The sequence below is a fragment of the Lepisosteus platostomus genome, chromosome 18 (assembly GCF_059453375.1).
Source record: "Lepisosteus platostomus isolate fLepPlt1 chromosome 18, fLepPlt1.hap1, whole genome shotgun sequence".
Lineage (NCBI taxonomy): Eukaryota > Metazoa > Chordata > Actinopteri > Semionotiformes > Lepisosteidae > Lepisosteus > Lepisosteus platostomus.
Genome location: NC_142628.1, coordinates 150,512 through 170,020, shown reverse-complemented (window position 1 = coordinate 170,020; position 19,509 = coordinate 150,512). Strand labels below are relative to the sequence as shown.

The window sequence follows — 19,509 nt, the reverse complement described above, 5'->3', positions numbered from 1 at the left end:
CCCTTTTGCCATGAAAGGCCATGAGCTCACAGATATTTTTTATGTTAAAGTCAGTGATGCAGCATTGCTGCCTTGTAGTGATGGGGCCTTCTGTTCAATTCCTGCATGGCGTTTATATGTTCTCACTGTGTCCGCATGAGTTTCCTCCCACAGTCCACAGACATACTGAAAAGGTAATTGGCTTATGGAAAAATTTGCCCTAGTGTGAGTGTGTGAGTGTATTTGTGTGTGTGCTGTGTATCTTTTCTAGATAAAACAAATGGACTTTCAGCATAAAAGTGCAAATGAAACAAATCCAATGTGTTTCACTTTACTTCTGCCTTCACTCTTTGGATGTTGTTTTCCCCCGTTTGCAAGATGTTTTGATGCTGGTCTTGATTTGTTGCTGTAAAGTTTTGTATAAATGTAGGCTTCATGTAACTACAAACAATAGTGTCACAGAGAATACTTTTTGAGGGTGCAAAGAGAGAACTTATCTGGTCAAGTGTCATTGTGTTAATCATTTAAACCACAGTCTGAGAGCACAGCCTCTGGGAGCCTCCTTCAGAGTGTCTTTTTTTCTTGCTAACATTACAGAGTCCCTTCTGTTCTGAGAAGCCCGGAGCTTTAGAGAACACCTGGTCAGATATGTCCAAACTTGTGTGTTAACTGAATGAGGCACTGATGTGGGCAAAATACACTGCTGGCCTTTCTTATCTGTCCTGTAAAGGCTGTTGCAATCAAGTCCAGTACAGTGTCCCAGCAGTCCAGTCCAGGGAGAAGTGCTCCTGGCCCAGTTCTATACATTTCATGCCCTGGTTCAGAATGGGAATATTTGCTCACATTTTTATAGCACTCTCTGCATTTCAAAGAATCTCATCAAGCTTCACATGTAGGAGGGGAGCCATTTCAACCCCTGCAATGCAACATATACCTGGGTGATGCACAGCAGCTGTTAAGCACCAGCAGAAGTGAGAATTTACTTACCCTGTTCAATTAGGATAAAAATTAACATCCCTGCTCTTATGAACGGTAGCATAGGAACCATAACAATAACTTTAATGATCAAGTCTTCAGGACCTTGGTTTCATGTGTCATCCAAAGGGTGGAGCAATGTGGAGATCCCCTGTTGCTATGCTGGGTGCTGTTTGGTCCAGAGACCAAAAGATCAAGAGAGAAAAGCTGTGGGTTTTCTGGGACTGTCAACCCCAATACTGACCACCTTGCTTTGCTTCGGAGATCTGGCAAGGTGGCAGCACTGCCTTTGCTGTGTCATTGTTTTTGCTTCTCAGCCCAACCTTGTTATATTGTCCACTGGGTGTTTGGTTTGACTTCTGTGTAAAAAGTGGGTGAATCGGAAAATGCTGGAAAGATTATTTCTAGTGACTTGAGATACTGTTCTTTCACTGGGCATTTCTAGGCCGCTTACATAAGCTGAGGTGGGATAATCAAGAGGACAGGAGGGTCAGTCAGGAGGAATCTGCCTGTGTGAACAGTTGTGCTTAACTTCTCTTAATAGCCCAACTGTCCTGTCACATCTGCCCCCCCCCTGCTGTTTGCACAACCCCCTCCCCCGGTAGAGCTGCCAAGCCCTGCTCACTGTTCTCTTCTCCAGGCAAAGAACGAGGAGCTGGACGAGCTGAACAAGGAGCTAAGGCAGTGCAACCTGCAGCAGTTCATCCAGCAGACCGGCACTCCAGGCGCCCCGCCACCCCGCGGAGAGCACCACGCCCTGCCGCCTCACGCCCAGCCTGATGGCCTCGCCAGCGCAGGTACTCTGCTAGCTGTGTGGCCCTGCGCCACCACTGCCTTCCCACGAGGCCCTGCTAGACACTGCCGCAGCACTGTCTGCCTCGGGGTTCGGGCTAGCACACTTATAGACATAAATCAGATTTTATTTGTTTATTTGCATGTGTACATGTACAATGGGATTCTTATTTATGCCATTCTGCCAGGACATGCACAGTACAAGAGACAACACCACACAATGTAGACAGTAAATGATAAACAGTTACAGTATGTACAGACAATAAACAGAACAATAAATAGGTGGTAACTGTGTCAAAGCACAGACGGCAGAGGTGCGTTGAATTCTGAGGCATTGCACAGTTAGCTTTGTGTTGTCAAACTAATTATTTCTTGGTGCCTCTTCTGCATTTTTCATACATCCTCTTGTATGAAGGCTCATGGGAGCTCAGGGAGGTGCTGTGCATGCTCAGGGCCCGTGAGTGGCCAGGGTCTAATCCCAGCAGACACACCTTCAAATGGTAGTTCAGGTGTTGCAGCAAAATAATATTTGATATAAGTATTATCACTCTTTATCTTAAGCCTAATAACCATGTGTGCAGCCATGCATTTTGGATCAGGTGAGATCCGTCTTGTGGAGCTGTGCAAGAGGACAATTTCTCAGTCTGTCCATCTGATTTACTGTTTAATTGTTTGCAGGCTTTCTGTAGGGGCTTTTTGATTTTTAAATGCTTCACCTGTGGAGGTGTTGTGTTTTTATAAAAGTGCTGCAGGGTGTGGACTGTTTGTGTTCTGTGTCTGGGAGGAGGGAACACAGGCGGAGGGTTTGTTCAGTGGAGGGGTTAGGGTTAAGTTTTTTTCCCCCTCGAATGCTGATAATACCATTCTTTCACAGGCTCTTCGCTCTCCAGCTTGGAGTCTCCCCCTCGGCCCACAGCGAAGCAGTTCCTGGGGAACCCCCGAAACCTGCAGAACCCACTTGTGGCCAGCCTGAACCCCGAGGGTGTGTATGTGTGAGCGAGTGCCCCAGTGACTGAGCTTGCAACATGCCTGGGCTGGGAGGCCAGGGCCTGAGGCGCCAGTTACTGCCTGCATGATGGAGCCTCTGCTTCCCAGCTGCTCTTCCTCCCTCTCTCCCTGCCTCTCCTTCTCGGCTTCTCTTTGGGGCTCTTGTAATGGCTTCTAACTATTCCAGCAGAGCTGCCCCCACTTCACAGGGGCAGAATTTTTTCATGCTTGATTAATCTAGAACGTAATAACGCAGAGTGGGAATTTCCACTTGAGATAAACTAACAGTGCTGTGTTCCCTCAAAAAGTAATAATTCATTTTAAATAAAAGAACCTTTGTGGCTCTTTCTGCCAAAGAATGTATATACTGAAAAGAAACTTAAACATCTTTTTAAAGATGACAACCCAGAGAGGATGCTTTGTGCTTCTTTCTGTTGCATATTCATCTGTATATCCATAGACAATCTGTTTTAAAAAACCGTGCCAAATATTAAGCTTTAATTTGCAGCTGTGAGAAATTCTTTCTGTAAGATTTTATGTTTGCACATTTGGCAAAACATACAAAGACTTGCTTGATCTGTGCTTTATCACTCCTATTTTTTATTCTTCTCGGGATGATTCCATATTCTTTGCACCCTTTCCAAAATGAATCCCAGTGTTGTATCCTGAAAGAACATGACTTGTATGGTCTAGCCTGCTGATCTAGTAGTCTGAAGTCACTGCTCTGCAAATGTGGATTGTATGTTTAATTTATGACTGGAACCAGGTGCCTAGCTGCCTGAATACATTCTTACTTGAGCTGTCAGCCCATTTCAGAAACAGTAGCTTGGAATTCTCACATTCAAACAGAGGGGCTTGCAGATCTCAGTAGTATTTAGCGAAAGCAATTGTACAGTATATGCTTCCCATTGAAAACATAATGTAATTTAGTGGCTTTGTCCGATTCTCTGACCATTTTTGTTCCAGTTACTGTTTGCTTTCCAGGCTCCTCCTACGATTACTAGAAATATATACTGAGATTCCTTCAGTCAGTCTACATGACAGCAGGCATATCAAACAGATCAAGAAAGCTGACCTAGTTTTTACTGATGTCAAAACTCACACAATGCATACAAACACTTCTTCTATATGTGCAAATTATCATAAGGTTCAAGCTTACATTGAATCTGTAAACAAAGTGTTTTAAAAGACAGGTATGTAGTGAAAGTACAGTAGTTAAAATTGATGTTTACTACACATACATAGGTAGCTGTAGTTTCCTATTTTCCACTGGTCCATGAAGATAAATGAGTTTAGAAGCTCTGCGCCCTCTCACTCAGATGTAGCTCTTGCCTGGGTCTGACAGCTCAAGGGTGGGGTTTTCTACCGTCTTTACTGGATGCTGTGCAATATGGATCTCTCCAGCTTGGGACCAAGGGCAGTTCAGACATGCAGACGAAGGGATTGATCTTTTTTGGCAGCTGTCCTCTTTGCTTGCAACTGAGACGCATGTCATCTCTTATTTCTCCAGCCTGTTACCTTAAAAGAAAAGCGCTTAGGGTCACTTAGATTATTTTTGTATGTCTTGCAGTCCTATCATCCAGAGAGACTTCGTGGAGATAAAACAGGGCCAGCACGCGGAGGAAATGTTCACTGTTCACTTTATATCACAATATATTTAACCTTATTATTGTCATTTTCTTTGTAAAATTGATTTATTTTTGTGAATTATTACTTTATGTATATAAACTTATTAAAAATTGCTTATGTGTTTTAGATCTTCCATCTCCCTTGTTTTTGATTTACTGGAAGAAGTGTTTTAAAAGTACTTGATTATCTAGGTATGTTTAGCCTAAGCCTAAACCTTTGTGAGAAAACATCCATGCCTTCTGTGTGTAATGTTTGCTTCTGGCTCCAGCACTCACCTCTTCTGTAATGCCAATGCAATCCTGCTGCTCAAACAGTAAGACAGAAACAGGAGCAGTTTGAAGTGAAACTAGGTATTGTTAAGGTGTTTCTCTTCAATTTAAGTGATGAGATAACTAGCTTTTTAATTATTTTCGCTGACTAGTGTCAACCTCTCCATAATGTACAAGAAGAAAACAGATGTACAAAAGAAACAGAGTTTGAGCTGATAGGAGATGCGGAAGGGGCTGACAGTGTCTTGAACAAGGCTTTATCTCAACACGATGTAGGACTATGTGAGGTGCAATAGTGGGGTTGAACCACAGATGATTTGGTAGATACAGAATAAGCCGAAAGAATTAAGAAATTAGATCCTGCTTTAGTTGCCTTTCCTGTATAATGGGCTTCCAGGTTTCAAAACAGTACATTCACATACTGTATATGAAATTTCCTATTTTCAAGTACACTTGTTCCCTGAATTACCCATCACACTAAAACTGATCACGTTTGCTGACTACTGCACATGGGAAGGGGTTTTAGCATCTGACCTCTTTAGGTACAGCTGCTGAAAACGTGTTTAACCTATAAAATTTAAAGGTAGTTAGAGATCTATCAGAACATAAGACACAGGAATGAAAAAACAGGCAATTATGAACAACCCTATGAAGACAGCACGGACACCAAAGGAAAATGAAATGTTGAGCTTTTAGTTTTTTTTTTGTGTGTGTGGGAGAGAAATACAAGAGAAGAAACCAGCAATGAGCTGCACTACTGTTGTCACTTTCAGACTCTCCCTTTGAACAAGAGGTAAACTGTGTCCTTTCTGAGCTGTAAATAGCTTATCTAGGCTAAACAAATCCACACCCTGTGCTTCCCTCAAAGACCAGGATTAATCCTTCAGCAAGGTTCTATTTAAAAATCACTTAAATGTGATAGTCTGTTTGCATCATGTTCCGGTTCAAAGATACAGTGTAAAGGTCCTTTTGACAAGAGATGAAAACTGAGTTCAACTCAGTTCAAAAGAAAAGGAGATAATTACTGGATAGAGAATGATAGTGCGGTCCTCATGCAGGCAGCTATACACTACTTCCACACCCCTCCTGAGATAACAGATTAAAACCGATAAATATTTTCACAGTTCAACAGTATGTATTCTTCACAGAATGGACATTTACATTGTAAATAAAATGATAAACATCTCAGTTTCCCACAGTACTACTTCCTGCAAATCTCTATATTGATTTTCCCTTGCTGTTGACTTACTGTATTTAAAAGCAGACAAAACCAGAGCATACAGCCATAATCCCAGCGGAAGCGAGACGACGACTCTACCTGTTAACATTTAGAGTGCATATATCTAGATGATTAGTGTATCCATAAACAAAATATTTTCACAGCACTGTACAGGTCAGAAAGGTGATAAACATGCCCAGAATGTAATCAAACATCTGATCTGTAGATCAAATGTAGAGACCCCAAACAATGATCAGTCTCTATTAGACCAACGAGTTAGGGTTTATTTAGATGGCCTTATCCAGAGAGAGGTGCACTGGCTGCAAAAACTACAATTCAGATAGGTACAATAAAGCTACAGTAATTTGTATACACAATTTATTAAACCAAATTTACCAAAGATGTTTACTCACATACAATAGTCTAATTCGCTTAATATCATAGGATATTGCATAGGAACTGTGCAAGGATAAGAATTTAAAGTGTCTTTAGAGTCTCCTGAGATTGTGCCTTTGCATTACAAGAGATGTTAAAGGACAGAAATGGGATTATGGCTTTGCAGACATGGAAAGTCTTAATACACAATTCTATAAGCTTTAAATCCATGTCACTAATTCTATGACAACTTAATGGAGTTGCTTTTACACGCCTCTTTCTATGATGAATGTGATAAAGTGTTGAGTTAATGCTACTGTACGTCAATGGCTGTCTCAACCACACTTATCTCACAGTTAAAACGCCAACAAAATATGGAAGATTATCCTGTACCCCTTAATAAAAAGCAATTACAGAGACTAGAAGAATGCAGATGCACAAATATCTTTGGATCAAATTGCATGTTTAAATTCTTACCCATTTTTCTCTTATGCTACAAAGGTTTTGCACATACAGTACATATCAAAAGAGGTTCCTTAAAACGAATCGGGAAAAATCTGGACAATTCCACACATTTTTTATATAAAAGGAAGTGACACAAGAAAAGATGTGCCAACAAAACTAGTATACTTCCCAGATTTGGAAATGCAGTTCCCTAAGTTTGTTGTCCAGGTTTTCAGCAATCCCTTAGTACTCAGACCATATGAGTGATGTTCTCCAATGTTGTGTGGAAAACAAGCTGGTCTGTATTATTTTTTTTTTATTTTGCGAAGGTTAAGGGTTACCAGTGTTAAAAATGAGTGACTAGGACAAAGCAATGTGTAGTTTTCTAAATTTAGTTTTTGATTTGGATTGGGGTCACAATATTCCAAGGCATCAGTCATAAGGAGAAAAAAAGCGGACTCCAAAATAAACAACAAAAGTCGAGCAGCTCTCCAGAGCTCTACTGACCAGCCTGCTCCTGGAGTTACAGAACTGCAGGGTTCGTGTATTACCCTGAATCCATATCTAACAAAGTCCTGGAGTCATGGCAGGGTTAATATGCCCTGTGGACATTCTAATTAATCTAATATAGAGTAGACTAACCCTAATACATGCCCACAAGGCAAATAAGGTCCAATTTTGAGTCCTTAGTTTTGCATCAGCTCTTGCTTATGAGAAAGGAGCTTACAAGAAAGTTCTTAAGTAACCGGCTGCAGTTGTAAAGTATTTATAAACTTTCCAGATTAACAGGAAAACAGATACAGAGATGTAATAAAAAATAATACGTTGAGGTAATACGTTGAGGTAATTGTTTAATGAATCCATCCAATTTGTAGTGCACTACACTTAATGACAATGGAGATCCATTGTGGAGTTTGTCCCCAGCCCCTGTCCCAGGACAGGATTCTGAAGGACATATAAAACTTTAAATGCAGAAAATCACCCAAATGTCCTGTTCACCTCAAGGTATTTTTATTAAAAAAAACTTTTTTCAACCAGATGCATCCATTCAGGATATATTCTCATTGACAAAGGCACCAGCAGAGTCATCACTTACAGCTCCAGTATTAGCAAACTGTAGAGTAAAAATGCACTAGAGACCATTTTGTTGAGCAGAAGTGGAGTTTATAGTCTATTCAGCTAAGGAGAAGCACTTTCCCTGCAATTAGGGAGATTATTCCCACAAGGAAAGTTACAGCTGACCTTTTATACACTTACTGTACATGATAAGAAATACAATTTAAGTTTAAAAAATAAGAAAACTTCAAACAATTTCTATTGGTTAAGCAAACCTCTGCTTTAATCAGGAGATGTCTACGTAATTGAACTGTATCGATGTTTTCTACAAGCAGGCAGTTATAATTGGCCTTCTATACAAAATTTGGGATTCTTTAAACAAGCATTCTTTGTGTCTGCAGGCCCCTAGTCTTATCAGTAGCAGATACTTTAATGTTGCCACTAGTGTTTTTCTGAACATGCTATATAGAGAAAGAATTTTTAACCCTTCAAAACCCTCCGGTCCACAGCCCCAGCCACAGTTCAGGCTACTGCCCCAGTTACCCCACGATGTGATGCAGAGCTCCTGCCTGACGGGCCCCCTCCTACTTTGTGATGTGTGTGGTCCCTGCAGGGAAGCGAGATTCAGTGTGAGTTGGGAAGCTCCTCTGTAAATCTTCAAATGCCTGGAGCAAACGATAATTGTGATCAGTCAATCACACTGAACTAATCGAGTTTGTTCGCCCACAGAAACCGGAAGAGCCCACACTTCTACAGAATCAAGGTTGGGCGTGTTATAGCAAAGCTCCTCTAAGGAGGAATCAAAACTCCTTTGACGCCACTCAGAGCCCCGACTCACCAATGCCTCTGAATGCAGAATGATGTTCTCATTAGTTAACTAGAAATGTTTTAAATATTGCAATGGTGATTGTTGTAACAGTACTTCTCTGGTCTGTTGAAAAGAACATGGTCGGGACCAACAACTAGCAAAAATGTGCCAGCAGTGGATCGCATGACACTGGCTTTTCATGCTCGTCCACCACACCGTGCGTAACATGAGCCTAAAGACCCCTCACAGCTGCTGCTGCGCTGGAACAGCAGTCTCCCGAGCCTCACATGGCATGGCCTGCACACCTCTGGGATAAACCTGAGCGTTAACCAGGGTGATATCCTTCATCACAGAGACTGTGGAGCAGCAACTGAATTGCTGCTGTTATACTCCGTGTGTTTAATGTGGAAGCATCCAGAGGGCCTGCTTTTAGTAGGAGAGCCTTACAGGAGTACAGAACGAGCTATCCTGCCACATTGTTGAAGCAGACACCCTGGTTTATTTCAAGAAACAGCTGGATGAAACCCTGAGATCAATTAACTACTAACCTCAGAATGGGCTGGGCGGGCCATATGCCCTCCTCTCATACAAGACCGTCCTGATGTTTCTATTGCCACACTCTGTCACATGGAGCCTGGACTGAGCTATGTGCATGATGGCTCTATCCTCCCCTCCTTACACTGTGCTTTGACCTCAGTTTACAGGCACTCATGGCTGATGCTTCCTCTGGGCTCTCGTTGAGTCCTTTAATCCAAGAACAACAACATAGAGACATTTAGCCACAATGGCAGGAAAATGCTGTTAAATCTATTACAGAAAACTTAAAAATGCATTAACTAATACATAGCTTTACAGTTCCATTAGAGTGTTTCAATAGTGGTGGGGTAGCTGTGCTTTTTTCGGTGAAACAAGAAAATGTGAGCTAAAACATCTGCCTACATATAAAATCTGGCAAATTATTTAAATGGAAAATGTAGCACGCTATTGCTAACTACTACAGGTGGTATAAAAATGAACTGTTGGTTGAGAATAAGCCCTTGTCCTTCATCCATTCAGAGTTGCCAGAGCCTATCCCAGCAAGCAATGGGCACAAGGCTGAATACATCCTGGACAGGACACCAGTCCATCGCAGAACATATAGACACAGACACACTCACACCTAGGGCCACTTTTCCCAGAAGCCAGTTAACCCACCAACATAGTCTTTGGACTACAGAGAGAAATGTGACACCCATGTGGGTTTCCTCCTAACAGGACGAGAACATACAAACTCCACGCAGACAGCACCTAAGGAACTGAACCCAGGGCCCCAGTGTTGCAAATTAGCAATGCTGACTACTGCTCCACCATGCCACTGGTGTCCTAATCACACAATTATTCAAATCCTAGCAAGCAGACAGTATCGGAGTATATGACCATAACATTATATTGTCCTTCATTTAATGTTATGCACCTTCTGTGTTTAGTATCCAAGAATTTATCTCCCCTTAAAAGGCAAATAGCATTCGTTGCGTCTTCACTTTTTCCCACTTTAGCAAAATACATTCGAGTGTAGAATTATATTTTTATTATTTAAATATTGGAATTATGATTATTGTAACACGACACAGGTCTACTGCTCTGTTCTGTTAACATAGCACTGTCAAGACCGAAAGCTAGCGAGAATGAATGAATGAGACGTAGCTTTATAAATGTATCAACCGACAAAGCTGTACGACTGAAAAACGAGTATCCCTCTAGGATTAGTGTTCAGCATCGCCTGTAAACTGCGAGGGATTGATGACGCAAGACCTGCAATCCCTGAGACTTTAAGTGAGAAACTCGTAGCTCGGGCGGACGTGTTTAACCGAGAAATGCAATCGGTCCAAGGTACAGTTAATATGACACGTGACAAAAACCGCCGCAAAACGCAGAAAATATCTCGAACAGAAGAAGTACTGCAACATGAAAAAATACCCCCGTCTTAATTTGAGGTATAAGGTATAACACAAAAATTCAAATAAAACATATCTTTATTTCTCAAAATGTTACCAGTCATCAATACAAATAAATTGTATGGTTAGAACCGAGATTTTATAAACGTTAACAATCAACTGATGACAATGACTTACCATTTTAAAAAGAAGACATAACAGCTTTAAAAAAATAATCACGAGATTCATCGGCACTCACCTAGAGTGTAATGCCAGATTATTTTCAGACGGATTTTGTACGGAACTGTCTCTTTAAAGCCGCAGCTCTTGAGTGCAGGTGGTGTGCGCTTCATGTCCCCGGTGACCGAAGTGCGGCTTGACCCGGAGTCGCGCCCCGCTCTGTGATCGCTGGATCCCCGCAGCTGGAGGCACAAGCCTGCGGATGCTGTCGGGCGATCCCGGAGGAGGGGGGGCTTGAGTTTGTCCGCACTGGGACTTGGGAATAGAGGCTTTTTTCTCCAGCTGTAGGGACTCATGAGTGACCCCCAGTCCCACGAGCGATTTCCAGAAGCAGAGAGAGACCGACACCCTAGAGGCAGGTTAGCCGCTGTCACACGCACAGTGGAGTCCAGTACAAGCGCAATGTGCGTTAGTCAGTGGCTTACCTGCCTCTGGAAAACAGACATTCACAGGTGCAGCGGGCGCTGGGCTGACCATCTTAATAATAGGACGCGCTTCACATATTTTATGATACAGGGAAGGAATAAATACTATCGCCAATTGTGCTCAGTGTTACTGTATTTTTTACCCTTAGAAAATTAACATATAATAATTAATGAGCAGCTGGGTCGCAGATAAACACCCGGTGTTTGCCGGTGTTTACTGTTTAACCCTCCCGCTTGAAACGGCTTGTTCAAGAAGCGCTGCTCTAACTTTCGGTTTGACCACAGGGAGAGTAATGTTAATGTAAAATAAAATCACATGTATTATTTTACCACTGTAAGGGATGACATGTAATACATACTGTTTTCATTGACATTAGAACATATTAACATGATTTGTATGTATAAATAAAAACCTCCCATTTCTTAACATATTATAATTGATATGATATACAGTAGAATGTTTCGAATTACAAAAGTGGTACTGTAAAACCGGAGGGTCCTAGACAGGAAGATAACGGGGTCAGATTATTTTGTATCATAAAATGCTCTGGAACGCAAAGGAAAATAGTCAAATTAAATGTATACTTACCTCAAGTCTTATCTTGTTTGTGGAGTCCTTCTACTTGGAAAAGCCCACATTGCAAAATCACTGGACATTTACCTTAACTGAATATAAAATGCGTGCTACGATGGGTTTTTTTTAACACAGACACTTAAATAACAAAAGTGTAAAAAGTTACATTTCTTCAGGGTCCAGACAGCAGCTCAGAAGTTCAGTTGCAGCGATCCAGCCCACGCCTCTGCTGGTGCAACCTAGCCTGGTTATGGAAATCAGGCAGTGACTGGCGCCTCGCCTCGCCAATGAGAAGTCAAGTCCGCGATGCAAGTCCCGCGTTCAGGCGACTCCTAGCGAATTACGGCCTGTCAGGGGCGTGTCCGGCGCCGCCGCTGGTTCGGTGGATCTCCGTGAGTTATAGTTGGGGTGGGGTGCGTTCATTTCTGCACGTCTTACTTTGGGAAGAAACCATTCGCACGTCATCCATTTCCTGCTGCTGGCGATTATTCAGGCGCGACTGTCGACGCGATGACTCTCCCCGATTAAAACTCCCCGTCACATGGGGGGAGGGGGGAGTGTAAAGGGGGCGGGCGCGCGGCGACGACCCACAAGGCATGCCACGGGCGCTGTCCCCCTCGCGCGGAGTGGTTGAACTCCGGGCTCGCGCGCGCGCGTGGGTGTGCCATGAGGCTGGTGTCGGTGTGCACGTACTGGGGGCGCGCGCCAGCAACACCACAGTCACGCTGCTTACAAAGCGTAAATCGCATCTGGGATCATTCGCTTGAAATATTTAAAAACTGCAGAGTGACGGAACCTATCACTGTCAAACGCCCTGGCCTCATTTAAAGGAAACAGGGGGAGGTAATGACGTTGAAAAACTGCATGCGCTAATAGTCCCCTATCCTATCCTGGGCCACGAATTCCCTGTCCCATAAGAAGGTTGTTTCTGTCAGAACTGGGAAATCATTTGTAATGTAAATGCAGAGAAAAAAGTTGTCAAATTCATATAATTTCTTCCAAAACTGTTCAGTCGAATTCTTCATTATCTGTGAAAATAAAAGGGTCGCTCTCCCGGGTTTGCACTGAGATTCCCAGATTTCTTCTGGGACTAACTAGTGATGCAATGCTCGTGTTCCAATACGTGGGGGCTGGTGTGAAGGGGGGCGGGCAGCAGGCAGAAACATTTGCTCAAAACACGAAGAACATTCTTGAAAGCACGCGTGTGCGACAGCACGTATTGGGTGCTCCGCTCTCTGTAAATTTAAACTATAAAATGTTCTTCGAGAGCTGAAAACCTGCTCGGCAAAAATATACGGGATTGCAGAACGCTGAACGCGGTGGAAAAGTTTTATTGCATAAATATGATTATCAAATTTGCTTCAAAGGTCGGTTAATACCATACGCATCTATCTGTCTGTATATATATATACAATATATCCTCACACTCATCTGACAAGGTAGAGTCAACATCTGAGGTTGTAAGACCAACCTAACCTCTATGTACATATATATGGGTAGTAGTCCACACCTAATATTTCAAGGTTTCGAGACTACAAATGCAGTGCAATAACTTTCGTTCATTTTTCTGTGTTAAAAAACCCCACGATGAATACAATTCACTCAATAAATTTATTGTGTGTGGCAGTCAAACTTTATGAAAAAATGGGAGTTCCTTTAAACTGAATTCGCACCTGCATGATAAGGTTTAATTTAACGCTCTTAACGACGCGATTTCCTTGAGTTTAGCTCAGACCTATCCCAGGGCTCCTTAAAAATGAGGCGCAGTTTCAGCAGATACATTTTAAAGCTGTGTCCTTGCAATCTGTTATGTACCTCTTCTTCTCCCCAGAAACGAAACCATTTTACACGAATCTTTAATAATAATAATAATAATAATAATAATAATAATAATAATAATAATAATAATTGCTTACACTTATATAGCGCTTTTCTGGACACTCCACTCAAAGCGCTTTACAGGTGATGGGGTCTCCCCTCCACCACCACCAAGGCATCTGAATGTGTGTACGAGTTACAAGCATTAGTAATTATAAAGCTTCTTCATCCTATGTTGAGCAGTTTTGTCCTTAAATGCCTGTGCCACTCCGCGTGGAGTGGAAATTCGGGTTTATCTTAAACTCAGTTTGTCTTATTTGCATCTCAAATAAAAGCTGTCAACGTGTGATTCAAATCGAAAGTCATAGAAACTTTGCGAATTAAACTTTCAGTTCTTCGTGCTGTTTTGTGGAGGTCGCTCGGTAACAATAATACAAATTGAAGAGCCCATTTAGGTCTAAATTTAATCCACTGGGGCATAAGAAATGAATTAACACCACCATATACTATATACAAAAATAATGTATTCATTTAATGACAGAATATATTAAATGGTGGACATGAAAATATGTAGGGTAATTATTATTGTAATAACTGATGCCACGAGTTGTCTAAAGTGATTTACTTTCAAAACAGTCAAGTCCTTAAAAACCAGTAATGTAAAATGAACAATACACGGTTTACAGAGCAATACATTCAATACCTAAAGAGTAGAACAAAGCAAAAAAATAAAAATAATTCTGCTTCGTTTTCAATGTGAAATACCCGGTTTAAACTCGGCCTGTATCTAGGATATGATAACAGTACCAAACTCTTTCACTTTAACCTATAGCCTATAAATAAACGACATAAATACAGTAAGGAAATGCTCACTTCTGTTTAAAACAAGCACTTTTGCTTTATATGATCTTGTCAAGAAATAAAACATTAGGCGAAGTAACCAAACGTTTGCATTAAAGGGGCGCTGTTCAATTAAAACGGGCTGCTAGTTCGAGTTAAGTAGAAACATACATTAAGGCATGTTGGAATAACAGCAAGATAAGTTGTTCTTAAAGGTGTAATAATAAAAAAAAACGTTTCTCGCAGATTACTCCTGCTCAATTCTTACTAATTTAATAGGAACTATGAATATTATTCAACCGCCTTTAGGTAGGTTCCAAAAAGCGCGCAGTGTTTTCGGATGTTTAAATGTTATACTTTCACCAAGGGGCGTAGTCACGGGTGCGCCTGGGTGGGCCCAGGTCCGCCATGATTGATCCTAGGCCTACCTAATCAGTCCAAAGTAATTGAAGATTTTTTTCCCTTGTTTGCGTTACATGATTTGTTTTTTAATGTTACGATTTTTTAAATCGTATGTGATTTGCTATTGGCTCGCTGTATTTTTTGTGACCAATAAGAAAATTATGTAAATGTAGTGGGGTGGTGCATGTGTAGCCGTAGCCTAATTGGCTATCGTTGTCGTCAGACACTATTAGCTCTCTAGCGCTAGGTTTTTGATTTATTTTTGATGCCATTCCGGAAGGTGTAGTGTGCTTATTAAAAGCCAGTCAAAGTGTTAATAGGACTGACGTTCTTTTGGGTCCTACAACTGATTTATTCTTGGATGGCGTGGAAATAAAGGATAAGAAGTGTAACAATACTCATATTAGAAATCTTTGTAAACCCCATCTTATCCCTTCTTGTTTGTCTTTTTGGAATGCAATGTTTGAAAATATAAACTGGAAGTTAGTTTGGACAATTCCTGATAGATTTTGTATTACCAATAAAGTTAAAGAGATATCGTTTAAAATCATTCATAAGTTTTATCCAGTGAAATTAGTACTTTTTAAATTTAAGCATGAGCAGGATGATCTGTGTGTTTTTTGTCGGGCGGAAAAGGAATCTTTGGTGCATTTATTTGTTAGGTGTAGGTTTGTGAAGTTGTTTTGGACGGATTTACAGAGTTTTGTTTGCAGGAAGTTAAAGGTGTTTTTTAGATTGAAGGATTTTGACATTTTATTGTATTGTTTAGTAGAAAATTTGGAAAAAGAGCATTTATTTATAGTCAATTTATTAATCATTCTTGGTAAATTTCACATCCATAAATCCAAATGGTCTAATAATACTCCCCTTTTTAGTTCTTTTGAGGTGGAGCTGAAACATTATTTAAATTCTATTAAAAATGTGAGAAATAATAAAGCACGGAAAACATATGATATATGTAAAAAATACAAGTTAATCATATAACTTACCTATTACCTCTGGCGGTTAATTGTTTACTTTTCTGTTTGTGTTTGTTTGCTTATACCTAATTTGATCCTCTGATTGTATTTGTATTTGTAAATTATTTGCAAGTTTAATAAAAAATTCTTTAAAAAAAAAGGTTTTTGATTTATTAGCCAACATGGTAAAACAAATATATGGTGTTCCTATCGATGCACATGTCTGAAAGGTAGGCTGCTACGTTTTGTGTAACAATAAAGACGTAGCTGCCTTATTGTAAGTCGCCCTGTAGCTTTAAGAGTGTCGCAGCGAATCGGGCCCGTTCGGCTGTTTCCGGCGCTCTGCTCAGCCGGTACTATCGCTTAGCGCACAGACCCTGGTCTTCAAAACAGCCAAATTAAGCCTCCAACAGCTGCCCAGGGTAGGTCTTAAACCGAATATAAACACACATTATTGCGTAAATGTAATCAAAGAGTCTGCGATGTATAGTACTGTAAGGGAGAGAGGTTAGGTACAGGTATCTCGTCATCTAGATTGTGTTTGTTAAATTTAGACTCGGAAAGTGCTTCCTAACAAGGGGATCATAAAAAAGGCCCCAGACAGATCTAATTGAAGCAAAGTGTAAATATGCACTTCTCCTTTTTAAATTTAGTCTGTAAATATTAAATGCAATTTTACAGTGACATTATGGTAGCTGTTTTTAAGACTAAAACCATTTCATGCTCAGTTTCACGGCTCTGAGAAGCTGCGACGGTTACTCCATCAACACAATATAGTTTGTCTAGGAGGAGAACAAGCTGTGTTCAGCCAATTTAACAATAATTAGGTGGAATTGTAAGAAGCAGAACGCCTTTGGAGTTGAATTACCGAGTGTGCAAGCATGTCTAGCGCTCGGCCTGGGTTAGCATAACCAAAAAATTGTTTACGTGGCGAGGATGACACCTTTCTTATAAGTCAGTTTTTAACATTTCCTTAACTGTGTTATTGTAACTTTTTAGGTCGACTTACTTATAGAATTGCTTTTTAGATCTTTAGAACATTACAGCTCAACGATAAATGCGTTTTTACGGCTGTGGGTCGGTTTTCACTTGAAGCAAACTTGTAGGGGTGGGGGTTTGTCCTCCAAACCTTCAAAGTCTGAAGTTTCAAGTCTACTAGTGTTCCAGGACAGCAGTAGCTGGGGAATCCACTGTCCAAACACCTTTAGTTTAAGAGCTGTTTTTTTTTCTTCTTTGTCTGAAATGCATCTCTGCAGAAGGAACAAAGTGGTGGTTTGATCACAGACTGCTCTTCCCAGACTTGCTCATGATATGTTGCTGGTGAAGAGCAACTTCTCAAGTGACAAACATGTAAATGCTTTGGTTGTTATTCTCACTTCAGACTGTGCAGCAGTTCATGAGGAGGAGACTTTTGAATATGTGTGTCAGGTCTTCATGTTGGTTAACTGGGACCCTGATTTCTGTCACTTATTTAATAATAATAATAATAAACTTTATTTTATATAGCGCCTTTAAAGGTGGCTTCTCAAAGCGCTTTACAGGATGACAATAACAATAAATAAGAAGACTACAACAATAAATAAGAAAAATTTCACAAGACAGGACACAATTATAATTACAGCAATACAACAATAACAATAGAGGAGACTGTGGAAGATGGTATTAAGAAGAGCAGAGGGGTGAAGAATGGAACCAGTTAAGTAAAGGCTTTTCTGAAAAGGAGGGTTTTGAGTCTGGATTTGAAGGAGTTTAGAGAAGGTGACTCTCTAATATCCTTGGGCAAGGAGTTCCAGAGCTTGGGGGCATAGCAGGAGAAGGCCCTGTCGCCCATACAATGTAGACGGGCTTGGGGGACAGTAAGGAGGGCAGAATTTGAAGAGCGGAGGTTGCGAGGTGGGGAGTAGGGCGATAAAAGTTCAGACAGGTAGTGAGGTGCCAAGCCATGTAAAGCCTTGTAGGTGAGCATGAGGATTTTAAAGTCTACGCGGAATTTGACCGGAAGCCAGTGCAAGGACTCCAGGATAGGAGTAATGTGAACACTTGCACTAGATCTGGTCAGGATTCTGGCTGCTGAATTTTGGACATACTGCAGCTTGTTCAGAGTAGATTTAGATACCCCAGGGAGCAGAGCATTGCAGTAGTCAATTCGAGAGAATACAAATATGTTGATCAGCTTTTCAGCCACAGTTAATGATAGCATAGGGCGTAGTCTTGCGATATTTCTAAGGTGAAAAAAAGATGTTTTGACAGTATGCTGTACATGTGGGTCGAATGTTAAGCCAGAATCGAATTTATTATTATTATTACTTATTTAATGGCGAATCTGTCCCAGGATTCCTCCCTAGTATGAAGTTACTAGGCTGCCAGCTTTTGGAAAAGAAGCAGTTTCAAAAGCAGGAAGAAAAAGAAGCTCTTACCATCACTATAGGGCTACACTCCCCAGTAGCCCAATTTCAGTTTATTCTGTTTGTAGCCCACAAAGACCTGTTCAGTGGCTCAGAGGTTCCCAGATTTTGTCCTGGGACTGCCCTCACTTGCGGGTCTTTGTTCCAGCTGTGTTAATTGTTAGCCAGCAGCCATATCACCCTGCAACTCACAACTGGCAACCCACTGAAGCTAAGCAGGTGTGAGCCTGGTCAGTACCTGGGTGGGAGACCTCCTGGGAAAAACTAAGGTTGCTGCTGGAAGAGGTGTTAGTGGGGTCAGCAGGGGGCACTCACCCTGTGGTCCATGTGTGTCCTAATGCCCCAGTATAGTGATTGGGACACTACACTGTAAAAAGGTGCCGTCCTTCGGATGAGACATAAAACCGAGGTCCTGACTCTCTGTGGTCATTAAAAATCCCAGGGCGTTTCTTGAAAAGAGTAGGGGTGTAACTCAAGCATCCTGGCCAAATTTCCCACTGGCCCTTACCAATCATGGTCTCCTAGTAATCCCCCTCTATGAATTGGCTATATTACTGTGCTCTCCTCCCCACTGATAGCTGATGTGTGGTGAGCGTTCTGGCGCACTACATCCAGGTGGATGCTGCACATTGGTGGTGGAGGGGATTTCCATTACCTGTAAAGCGCTTTGAGTGGAGTGTCCAGAAAAGCGTTGTATAAGTGTAAGCAATTATTATTATTATTATTATTATTAATTGAGCCACTAGGTGGAATTTGCTTGAAATCAGCTTGACTCAAGAAACAGCATTGCTAAATACTCTGTAGACTACAATACGAATTTTAGATCGGATGGTTTAATTTAAAAATTCATTACATTGAGCATCACAAGAAACATCACTTTGTGAATGTTTTTAGCAAAGCAGATGGTTATTGGATATGAATTTGATGTTTTTTGTCATATTGATTAATTGAGCCTTCCTGGCTGCCTGTGTCATGCTTGAATTACTTGACTGTTGCTTAACCTGTAAATCATCTTGTTAGAGGGAGAGTTGATTGGGCAGAGTAATTCGGCCTTTTATGAATGTTGTTCCTGGGGAAAAGAAAGAAAAGCAGAAAGGAAGGAATGACCTGTTTATCATGAGAAGAATGCTTCTGTGCCATCTGTGTTCTGGAGGCCAGACTGGCCCTGCAGGTTGGGATGTTCCCAGCCCAGGATTTTTAACTGGGCAGGATGTTGGAGCCGAACACAGTCCGCCAGTATGGAAGACCATGAGTCAGGACATCTCGTGAAGATTGGCTCATCATTCTTCTTTGTGATCATTTTTCCTCGAGCAGCTCTGCTCTATGGAAAAACGCCAGGGTGCAGCTAGTTGGCCACACAGAAGATCAATGTTCACCAGAGATGCTTCACACAACAGGTG

At 41.3% G+C, this 19,509-nt stretch overlaps 2 protein-coding genes and 1 long non-coding RNA gene across 17 annotated transcripts in view; 2 read left to right on the top strand and 1 right to left on the bottom strand.

The window, feature by feature from the left end:
- The window catches only part of LOC148645399 (ras association domain-containing protein 8-like), a 55,311-nt gene extending 50,823 nt beyond the window's left edge, over positions 1–4,488 (top strand). For all 9 annotated transcript variants that reach the window (XM_088611663.1, XM_088611658.1, XM_088611665.1 and 6 more), the window contains 3 exons: positions 1,595–1,751; positions 2,621–2,728; positions 4,304–4,488. In XM_088611663.1, the coding sequence (XP_088467789.1) occupies positions 1,595–1,751; positions 2,621–2,728; positions 4,304–4,335 (297 nt within the window). In that variant the 3' untranslated portion in view covers positions 4,336–4,488. The remainder of the gene's footprint in view (positions 1–1,594; positions 1,752–2,620; positions 2,729–4,303) is intronic.
- Positions 1,867–12,318, bottom strand: LOC148645398 (uncharacterized). 2 transcript variants are annotated; one of them, XR_015928190.1, is made up of 4 exons: positions 11,701–12,305; positions 10,706–11,035; positions 9,082–9,277; positions 1,867–8,390 (listed from the first exon to the last, which is right to left on the bottom strand). It is a non-coding gene; the product is annotated as an uncharacterized LOC148645398 (long non-coding RNA). The 2 variants fall into 2 exon arrangements; XR_015928189.1 differs by lacking the exon at positions 10,706–11,035 and having other exon boundaries at positions 11,701–12,318.
- An 87-nt stretch (positions 12,319–12,405) lies between these two features.
- The window catches only part of phrf1 (PHD and ring finger domains 1), a 31,583-nt gene continuing 24,479 nt past the window's right edge, over positions 12,406–19,509 (top strand). For 5 of the 6 annotated variants that reach the window (XM_088611654.1, XM_088611653.1, XM_088611655.1 and 2 more), the window contains exon 1: positions 15,993–16,126. The gene's annotated coding sequence lies outside the window, so the exon portion shown is untranslated. Of the gene's footprint in view, positions 12,529–15,992; positions 16,127–19,509 lie in introns of those variants that run through there. The other variant, XM_088611652.1, reaches the window with a different exon arrangement.